Genomic DNA, 10,785 nt, shown 5'->3' on the forward strand with positions numbered 1-10,785 from the left:
GCTCGAGTGAATCGGTGAAGTTCTTTTGCAGCCATCGAACCTGCAGCTATAAACGACGCTAACGGTCGGATCCCGATCGATTCGAATGTTCCCATCGATCGGGAGGCTTTGGATCGATCCACGGATCGATCGAGCGCTTATAAGCGCTGGATCGATCCACGGATCGATCCGGCGCTTATCGCGCGACAGCGTCCCAATCGATCCATCGATCGATTGGGACCTCTGATCGATCCACGGATCGATCCAAGCTTTCACGATTGGAATGTCCGGATCGATCCACCGATCGATCCACTGCTGATCGATCCACGGATCGATCCGACGCGGTTTTTGTCCAAACCAAGTCCCAAACATCCCTAACCAACATTCGGTCAACCTTGACTTGTTGGTATGTCATGCCTAGCATCTAGTCACTCCCTTGACCGCTAGGACTCCACCAAGTGTCGGTCAATCCCTTTGACCCACTTGGACTTTTCTCTGTGCCAAGTATCCGATCAATCCCTTTGACCTACTTGGACTTTTCTTTCATGCCAAGTATCCAGTCAATCCTTTGACCTACTTGGACTTCCCAGCACCAGATGTCCGATCATCCTTGATCCATCTGGATTTTCCCTTGCCTGGCTTCACTCACCAGGGCTTTCATCTGCCTAGCTTCACTCACTAGGACTTTCACCTAGCTTCACTCACTAGGGTTTTCACTCTGCCTAGCTTCACTCACTAGGACTTTCACTTGGCTTCACTCACCAGGATTTCCATCTGCCTAGCTTCACTCACTAGGACTTTCACCTGGCTTCACTCACCAAGATTTCCATCTGCCTGACTTCACTCACCAGGACTTTTCTTCTGCCTGGCTTCACTCACCAGGACTTTCATTTTGCCTAACATCCCAGTTAGGACTTCCCAGTCAAGTATCCAGTCAACCTTGACCTACTTGACTCTTCTTCAATCAATATCTTATTGTCAAACATCTAAACCCAAACCAAGACTCAGCTTGGTTACCCAGGTCAACCTTGACCTGAGGGATATTGCACCAATAAAATAGTCCATGAAATCTTTAAAAAGAATTCAATCTTTGCATTTAGCTGCTTTCAATTCTTGAAATCTTTAATATTTTTCAGTATATTGACAATATTCTATAAATCTTTACCAACAAGATAAGACTCTATATAAATCCTCCACACTTCGTAGTTGAATTGATTCAATAACTCCATATCAAATCTATTAGAATCCAATTTCGAGACACTGATTGAACCCTCGACTAAGGGATCTTGTCACATATATATCTAAACCCTATAATTTTGATACCATATAAAAATATAGTCACCAAAATATAGAAAATATTTTGATAGTATAAAGACAGTCAAAAGAAAAATATGGAAGACGAAAATTGAAGAGGTAATTACCTAACAACTAAAGATAAAAAAAAGTTTTATTGAGAAAATTAATTGAGTACTTAATTACTTGAATATATGGGGATGTTTGGTTGATGAATTTGAGAATAAGAGAATGAAATGATAGTAAAAGATAATGTTTGGATTGTGAGTTTGAGAATAATAATTTAAGAATGATTACTATGAAAATTAAAAAATATTTAACTTTAATATGGTTTTAAATAGTCAATTTGAATTTCTAATTAGATGCAGTTGAATTTATTAGTAGTCAATTTTAATTTTAAACAAGTTTTAATTTTGAAAAGACGTGATTAATTCTAAAAATCAACTTTAATTTTTTAATAAGTATTTTAAATAAAAATATGATGAAATATGATTTTGATGAAAATAATAATAATAAACGTCTTTTTTTTCTTTTAAAATTATTATGTATTTTGTATTTACGTGTGAAATTATAATTGACAGTTTTCAGGCGCTGATAAGAAATTACATTAAAAAAATAATAATGTACGTGTTATTCAATTTCAACTTTGATTTTGCCAACACGTGCTCGATCCCGTGATCACGTGCAAAGACTTGCATTTGAGTTGGACCGGGTTGTAAAAAGAATTTTCAGGCGCTGATAAGAAATTACATAAAAATAATAATAACACGTGCTCGATCCCGTGATCACGTGCAAAGACTTGCATTTGAGTTGGACCGGGTTGTAAAAAGAATTTTCAGGCGCTGATAAGAAATTACATAAAAATAATAATAATGTACGTGTTATTCAATTTCAACTTTGTTTTTGCCAACACGTGCTCGATCCCGTGATCACGTGCAAAGACTTGCATTTGAGTTGGACCGGGTTGTAAAATGAACTAACCAGTTGTCTAATTTTAAAATAAAAATTTAAGAAAAATTAAATCTTGGCAGAAGAATAAATATTCGGAGGCGGTGCACGGTGGCCGCCGCCTTCGGAGGGGAGAAGAGAAGGAAAGCGGTAGCATGGGTGCCGGCACCGCCTCTCCCTCTCTCTCCGCCTCTTCCGCTTCCGAAGACCATTAGAGCTTCCCTACTTTGTCCTTGCTGGATCCGCTACCTCGAATACGATCGCACCGCCCGAATCTGGTTCCAGTCGTCACGGATCGAGACGGTTAATCGCAGGGTAGGTTGTTTCTTGCTCTTTTTCCCTAGGGAGGGGATTAAAAGAGTGTTTTTTTTCCGGATTGCACAATAGGGATCATCGTGTTTATCTCCCTTGTGTTCAGGTAAGAAAAAAAAAGCATTTTTGTCCCCCCAAAAATTGTGTATTCCCCGTCTCCTTTTTGTTGGAAACTCAAATAGTGGATTTAATTATTCCACCCAGCTTGTCAATTGCCGTGAAAGTTATCGAACCTCGTTTTGAAGTACAATAATATTATCTAGCTACATGCTTTTCTTTTAAGACTTAGGCTTGGCATACATACTTCTAAGCAATTAAGTGCGAAATACTGGATCAGAATACAGTGGGCGTCATTCCCTGAAACTCACAAATCGGAGGTGAATGTCAATTTTCTTCTGTATTGCATTATTGATCTTTACCATGAGGGGGAACATATGCAATTTTTATTATTTTCAGATGACATTTTTTGCTTATTCTATTGCTCCAAGCACAAATTTTGCCAAGCGCTTTAGCTATCTGCAACATATGTATTCTTTTGTCTCGAATATTCAGCTACTTCAAATGCTAATCTAATGTATCTTACATGTATTGCAGGAGAATTCAAGATGGAGAGTCAGCAGCTTAGACTCTGTGGCATTGGACAGCTGTTCACTGAATTCTTACTTGATACAAGGGTTCCAAGAGTAGAAGTTATCTATCCTCAGCCTCGCCATGTGGTGAAAGTCCCTCCCATGTTAGATTGTGTTGGCAGTTTGGGTTCCAAGGCAAAGTGGTGAGTTACGACCATCTTGGATATTGAAAAAAAAATCTTTTTGTTTGGTGGATATTTCCATTATTTTTTTAATGTTACAAAGGTTTTTTTGTTTAGAGTCTGTTGTTCATGATTATTCATGATCATTCTTGTGCTTGCCATAAACTTTGAACAAGGACGAGTTGTTTTTTGCAATATCATTGTAGTTGGTTCCGCAAGTGAAGATGCATCTTCTTGATCTGTGCTTGTTAGTGGTATCTCTTGTCGATACTTCCATTTATAATCAAATGAGATTTTCAGAATTTAAGCATAAAATCTGAGATATGATTGCACATCTTTAAAGCGTCAAATACATTAGACTTTGTTAGCCTGCATCATCTAAGTTTCATTTCTTCTGTGTGATTTGTAGGTAGCGGTATCATTTTTATCCTTTCTACTAATGCTTACAGTCATTTGTTTTATTCCTGAATGGCAGACAATCTATATGTTTTTTTTCTTTGCAGAACAGCTGTAACAAAATTAAATGATACCATTGAACTTCTCATTTAATTTCCATGGGAACTATGTGGCTAATGATTGTTGCTCCCTTCTTTCACAGCAATTTGCCTGCTCAACAAGGAGATAATAACAATCTCAATTTCTTCGACATATTTTTCAATAAGGTCTGTTATGTCTACCTTCCCTCCTTTATCTTCCAAGTGCAATCTACTTCTACCAATCAATGTTTCTAATAGAAATTGATTTATTCAGGATGAAACTGGAGACGATCAAACTGGTTTCTTTTGTGGTACTCCTCCTGTAAGAACAGACAATCCTATGGTCTGGGATTCTTTCTTTACTAAAGAAAACCTAGCATTCAGTCCAACAATAATCCATGAATCAAGGGGACAACCTCGAGTAGAACAAAACCAGCAGTTCATCGTTCAACACAAAACCAGAATTGGTTTCTCAGAGCATTATCAGCACAAGTTCTGTTCCTAGCCTTGTGATTTCCACTTTGTCATGATCTTTACTTAGTCTTGACTGTAGCTTCCCTATTACTACTGTACACAATTTTCCTCTCCCTTTCAATAGCCTGTGCCATATCCCCAGAATTATTGTATATTGAGCCTTGTGATATTAATATCGCTATAAATCCATCTCAAACTCTCTGATTGTTTGGTGATATTAGTATGTAAACATATGTTTCCGTAATATAAAATATCATTCTTATTCAGAAGGCATTTGGCTTCTTGTTTTATTCTATCGGAAGCTGATTGATGATTCTCTTATTCATGTTGGTATTTGCTTTGCTTGCCGACCTGAATAAATGAAGTTTCCATCTTGTTTATCCAAAAGCAATGTATTGGTTATGTAATGAGGTTTTGTGGAAATGAAATCGAATGACAGCAATTTAATCTATAAATAAAGAAGACTTGTGGTAGATTTAACTATCAGTCTTCCTTGGAATGGGAAAGTGTGAGATGAGGATGGAGATAGTAAGTCGAAGGATTTGGCTACAAGATCATCTTTTGAAAATGGTTGTTTGGTTGGTTGAAAATCTATATCTTTAATTTTTTTTTCCAACACAAAATTAAATGATTTAAAAAATATTAAGAGAAAGTGATAAGTATTTATTTTTATTTTAGTAAAACTATTGCATATCATAGCAATTTTTACTAAAATTACAACACCATTATTAAATTAGTCCTATAAAAAGGGATAATTAAGAAACAAATGTACACAGCATTATTATATCAGTGACATAAAGAAGAACAATTTGGAAGTAAATGTAAAAAATGGAGGGTACTTTTAATATTTTTTTAAAATGAAGTATCTTTTTAACTAAAAAAGAAGCTCTTTTAATTTGTTTTCCTAAATAAAAAATATTTTATAATGGATAAAATAAAACCGTTGTATAAATTCTGGGGTAGAATGAAATTCCACTCAGACGAGTAGATGACCGTTGGATCACATCCACGCTACATACATGATACGTCTTACGCGGGTATCCAACCTCACCTCATGTTGCCCTAATTTAGCCGTCATCTCGTTCCTCGTCTTCGCTATAAATGCCCGTCCAGCACTCAAAGAGAAGAAACCACACCATTGTTTCGGCGGCGGGGCAGAAAGCTTCGACTGGAGATCGTCTCGGCGGACTTCCTCCTATTCGAGCTATTTGGTGTAATGTTCTTCTTTTTCTGCTGAACCTCATCTTATTTCTTCTCGTCGATGGTTTTCATGCAGGAAGTGATGCGGTTTAAGAGACCATTCTCGATATGAAATGATCAGGCATTTCGAAGCCGGATCGATGTATTCGTCTACTAACGATGATAAGTTGATGGATTGATTTGATTCTCGGCACCTCTTTTTCACTTTTTGTGTTGGGTTACTTGAGGTTTATTTGATTTTATGTTAATGAAGATCTTCAATTTTTTTTTGTTTCTTTTGTAAAACTACTTTGATGGGTTAGAACTGTGAAGTTGGGGGGCAATGGTAAAGCGCTTATGGACGGTCAGATGCTGATAAGAACATGCACATCAGCATCTATTACAATCACAAGCTAAAGACACCATTTGCCACTCACAATCCCTCCTCGAAAGCAATCAATTTCGAGGAGATTACACTTGGTGGCATTCATTTTAACTTTATTTTACAGCTCGTAGTTCATTTTGTTATTTTAATTTTGACTTTATAGTTTGGGGTATAAGATCGTATCACTTCTGTTAACCAGATCATGATTGATGGACATAGATTATCTATCTGAGGGTATTTGAAATATTGCTGATATAAATTACGAACCCTCACATTTTTTCTTACTAAGTCGTTATACTATTTTACTACATGTTTATGTTAATCTTTTGTGCAAAACAAAATGATGACTCAATTTGAGATTTTCTGCTTATGGAAGGCCTAGTGCTGATTTGAAACAAGGACATCAGCACAACACAATATCATAAGCTAAAGAAATCATCTGCCACTTGCAATCCCTTCTCAAAATCAATCAATTTTGAGGAGACTACACTTGGTGGAATTCATTTTAAACTTACATTCTGCCTAAGTTAATTGTGATCGCAAACTCTTTTCTTGCTGAGTTGCTTAAAGTTCATTATCTTATTATTTTACTTGATGTTTTGCTAATCCTTGCAGACAATATATTTTTGAAGGACTGTATTCTAGATTTTAAGCGGAAAGAAAAGCAATATGCTTAAGGATAATCAAGTGTTGATTTGAAACAGACATCAATGCATAACAATATTGTAAACTATTTGCCACTCACTAATTCTTCTTGAAAGCAATCAATTGGAGATTGCACTTGCATTCACATTCTTTTTATTTTGGCCTCTTTTATCTTATCAAATTATGTTGTTTGACCTCAAAATCAATCAATTTTATTTTGGCCTCTTACTCCAGGTACGTTGCTCTTTAAATCTGATCAGGCTAGTATAGCATACCAATACAACTGCAATGAGGCTAATTCTGATTGATGGATTAAGCTTAAATTTTTTAAACAGTATAAAGAATATAAAATATTGCCAAACTTGTTTTTCCTCATTAATATGCTCAAGTTAAACTCCATATTTTATATTCTTTTTCTTTTATCGTTTGTACATAATTTTGAACGGTCCACACGCATTTCCTGTGGGATGGAAGGGAATGTGTTTTTGGAAGGTCAAATATTGATCTGAAACATGCACATAAGAATGGAACTTAACCTGCTTGGTGGCATTCATTTTAACCTTATCAAATTTTTATGCTTCTTGTTACAGGATTTTGTACAGTTTGGGCTTGGTATAAATCTAGTTGGGGGATTAATATCACTTCTTTGATGATTTTTTTGGGGGCAAATGTGGGTTTAGAGTAATTGCCTATGGACGATCAAGTGCTTGATACGAAGCAGGTACATCAGCACAAAACAATGTCATAAGCTAAAGAGACCACAATCCCTCTTGAAAGCAATCAATTTAGAGGAGAATACACTTGGTAGCATACATTTTGACAAGCTGCTTGCTGCCCTTTGTTTTATTATTATTTGCAGAGAAAATTGCCTTTCCAATGTACATCAGCACAAAACAATGTCATAAGCTAAAGAGATACCACAATCCCTCCTTGCAAGCAATCAATTTAGAGGAGAATACACTTGGTAGCATACATTTTGACAAGCTGCTTGCTGCCCTTTGTTTTTTTATTATTTGCAGAGAGTATCACTAGTTGAGGAGGGTACACTAGTTGGCATTCACTTTAAAGTTGCTGCTGCCTCTTTATCTCTCAGCAACACGTGAATGATTGTACTGACTTTCGTTACTCTTTTATATATAAATTTCATCTATGTACTAGACTTGTGGTATGAATTTCTGACTGCAAATTTTGATCAGAACTTCACAGTTTTCGCCCTTTTTTTTTTTTAGAGTTTCTGTTTTTCTACTTAACATTAAGCTTGATGCTAGAGTGAAGAAGAAAGTACATGATTGAAAGGCATATGCTCTGTATGGATTATATACAACAACCTAAACAGCAACTGATCTTCTTGCCTCGCACAGTCGTTAAAATTGCTCGATCCTTAGGCAGCAAATGCGAATTAATAAAGTTTTATTAAAATTAAATTAATTGAATTAAATTAAAATTTATTTATTTTAGTTAATATTGAATTAATTAAATTTGTTTACAAAATAAAAAAGGAATTTATATAAAATTAATATTGAATTAATTGTATGTTCATGCCTACTCGCTGTTTCTAATATTCAGCTACTCACTGTTTCTAATATTTATTCTGAATTATAATTTTGAACTATTTATATACTGTTATTCGATGCCGCATATAATATCTGATCAATCAATTTTTTTAATCTTAGAAAAAAGTATATATTAAATTAGTATGAGGCGGTGCGGTACGTGCACATTGTCGAATCCCATCAATTAGCGGTAGCTACCTCTCTTGCGAGATGTGAATTTATAAAAAATAGAGGATTTATGTTTTAAATAAATATTTAATTTACCTTATAATAAAAAATAAAATATATTGAGATATAAAAAAATCAATTCATATTGATCCGGTGGTAAGGTGGGGTCCATCCGACAGAGGGTCAAAGTGGTTAACGTCCGGGGCAAGCGTCCAATCGGCCGACTTACCATCCGGATCAACAAGAAGAGCAGCCGATTTGACACTTCAATAGCTCTGTTAAACATCGAGCTTCTGACGTTCAAGAAACGTACACGGGGCAATAGCCTGTTCATCTTGCTCGGCCGAGCGAGGGATTCACCTCTGCTCGGCATGTGAAAAAATCTCAGCCTGACAAGGCGAAGTCGGACAGCAAATCATTGGCCGAGCGGACATCCAGACCAGCCCTGCTTTGGGGTTGCCCGAGAGGCGCTAGCCGAGCAGCTCTTTCGCTCGGCCGAGTACAGGATAAAAGGGAGCAGCTGATGATATCTTCCTAGGGACCAACACCGCCGACAAGAAGCATGATCGACGACATAGTCAGACAGAGAATCGTACAGTGGAAACTTCCACTGTTTCGTCAGGGATATGCTCTTGCTATTAAGGCATGACGTCGGCACGCTTTTTTGACACGTCTATTCCAGGTATGCTTTGAGGAGGGTGCACACCTCGAGGAGTGTGCACGCACCTTTGGGGATCCCTATATAAGGAACCCCAGACTTCGACGGAGGTACGCTCACTTCTTCACTATAGCTACAGTTCTCGTTGTTAGAGTGTATACTGAAAGCCTAAGCTTTTGTAACCATTTATTATGAATAAAGAATCACATTTGGTCAAATTATTTACATTTGTTTGTAGTTGTTCAATTAATTTATATTGTAGATAACATAGTATGTGGTGTCACATACAGAAGATAATTTTATCAGTATCTTATAAATGATAAACAGTAGCTCACGACCAAAATGGAAAGGAACAAACCATTGGAAGGTCGTAGTGTAATTAGGAATTAGTTTATCTTAACTAAATAATTACACTAGTACACTTAGAGTGTATTGAGTAGGACCATTAGAGGTCATTTCTTTTATTCTGACTTTATAAAGGAACAAAGACCTCAGTTATTATGGAAGTGTGTGCTCTTAATCCTAATATAATAACAAGCACATATATTTGATATTTATTTCTTTAATTTATCAATGGGTGAAATTTAATTTGATAAATCAATAAGCCCGATAAGTTGGGAAATGATATCACTTATAGTGTGTATTGTTGATTATAGAAGGAAACTGTGTCCTAGTATCTAAGTTGATAATGTCCCCAAGATGAGCTCATAAGGATTGTCATGTTAAACCCTGCAGGTGGACTTAGTCCAACATGATGATAAGGTTGAGTGGTACTATTCTTGGATTAAGATATTAATTAAATGAGTTGTCAGTAACTCACTTAATTAGTGGACATTCGACATCTTAAACACAGGGAGACTAACACACTCATAATAAGAAGGAGCCCAAAAAATATAATTTGGGATTGGTGCGGTAGTTCAATAATAGTTCTCTAGTGGAATGAATTATTATTAATAAAATTAAGTTGTGTGTTCGGGGCGAACACGGGATGCTTAATTTTATCGGGAGACCAAAACCAATTCCTCCTCTCAGTCCCTATCGTAGCCTCTTATTTATAGAGTACTATACCCACCTATACCCACCTTCGTACCCATGATGTAGGGGCCGGCCAAGCTAGCTAGGGCCGGCCAAGCCTTGGTTCATGGGTGACCAGCCCTAGCTTGAACCCAAGCTTAGGTGGCCGACCCTCATTAAATTAAAAAGAATTTTAATTTTAAAATTTTCTTATGTGAAAGATATAATTTATTGGAGAGATTTAAAATTAAAATATCTCTTTTAAAAGGATCTACAAAAGATTAAAGAAAGAGATTAGATCTATTTCCTTATTTGTAGATTGGAAAGATATTTTATTTTTCTTCTTTATAAATTATTCACATATAGAAAAATTAAAATTATAGAAATTTCTTTTTATCAACCATGAAGAGATTTTAAGGGGAAATTTTATTTTTTTAAAAAATTTCCGAAGACAAATAAGGAATTTTAATTGTTGATTGAAATTGTCTTGTTTGCTCTTGTTGATGTGGCCGGCCATGACATAATTGATTAGGAAATTTTATTTAATTTTTCTTAATTAATTGTTGTCAAGGAAAGTTAAGAAAATTTTATTGTAATTAAATTTCTTTATTTACCAAAGCTAAGGAATATAAAAGATGGGGTTAGGGTGCCTTCATGAGACACAACCTCTATTATTCTCTCTCTCTTTTTCCTTGGTGTTGTGGCCGACCATCTTCTCTCCCTCTCTTCTTCTTTGTGGTGGCCAAAATCCTTCTTTGCTTGGAGCTCTTGTGGTGGCCGGATACTACTTGGAGAAGAAGAAGAAGAAGAAGAGAGAGCTTGCATCCCTTGGAGCTTAGTTGGTGGAAAAAGTTCTTCATCCTTGGATTTTGGTGCTTGGCCGAAACTTGAAGGAAGAAGAAGAAGGTGCTAGGTGGTCCTCATCTTGGAAGATCGTTGCCCACACAATG

General features: G+C 36.1%; 1 protein-coding gene and 1 long non-coding RNA gene across 3 annotated transcripts; both read left to right on the top strand.

Moving 5' to 3' along the window:
- Positions 1 to 2,278: 2,278 nt before the first annotated feature.
- On the top strand, positions 2,279 to 4,499 carry LOC121981112. 2 transcript variants are annotated; one of them, XM_042533470.1, is made up of 4 exons: positions 2,279 to 2,535; positions 3,127 to 3,304; positions 3,882 to 3,945; positions 4,034 to 4,499. In XM_042533470.1, the coding sequence occupies exons 2-4, from the start codon at positions 3,138 to 3,140 to the stop codon at positions 4,262 to 4,264; spliced, it is 462 nt and encodes a 153-aa protein (XP_042389404.1). In that variant the 5' UTR covers positions 2,279 to 2,535; positions 3,127 to 3,137; the 3' UTR covers positions 4,265 to 4,499. The 2 variants fall into 2 exon arrangements, with proteins under 2 accessions (XP_042389404.1, XP_042389405.1); XM_042533471.1 differs by lacking the exon at positions 2,279 to 2,535 and adding an exon at positions 2,810 to 2,909.
- A 739-nt stretch (positions 4,500 to 5,238) lies between these two features.
- On the top strand, positions 5,239 to 7,645 carry LOC121981113. Its single transcript, XR_006111739.1, has 2 exons — positions 5,239 to 7,163; positions 7,302 to 7,645. It is a non-coding gene; the product is annotated as an uncharacterized LOC121981113 (long non-coding RNA).
- The last annotated feature ends 3,140 nt before the right edge of the window (positions 7,646 to 10,785 follow it).

The sequence above is a fragment of the Zingiber officinale genome, chromosome 5A (genome assembly GCF_018446385.1).
Source record: "Zingiber officinale cultivar Zhangliang chromosome 5A, Zo_v1.1, whole genome shotgun sequence".
In the NCBI taxonomy this organism is placed as follows: domain Eukaryota; kingdom Viridiplantae; phylum Streptophyta; class Magnoliopsida; order Zingiberales; family Zingiberaceae; genus Zingiber; species Zingiber officinale.

Coding starts and splice junctions, on each gene's coding strand:
- LOC121981112 (XM_042533470.1), top strand. CDS start 3,138: ATGGAGAGTCAGCAGCTTAGACTCTGTGGCATTGGACAGCTGTTCACT. Junction 3,305..3,881: donor TTGGGTTCCAAGGCAAAGTG/GTGAGTTACGAC, acceptor CTTCTTTCACAG/CAATTTGCCTGCTCAACAAG. Junction 3,946..4,033: donor TCGACATATTTTTCAATAAG/GTCTGTTATGTC, acceptor TGATTTATTCAG/GATGAAACTGGAGACGATCA.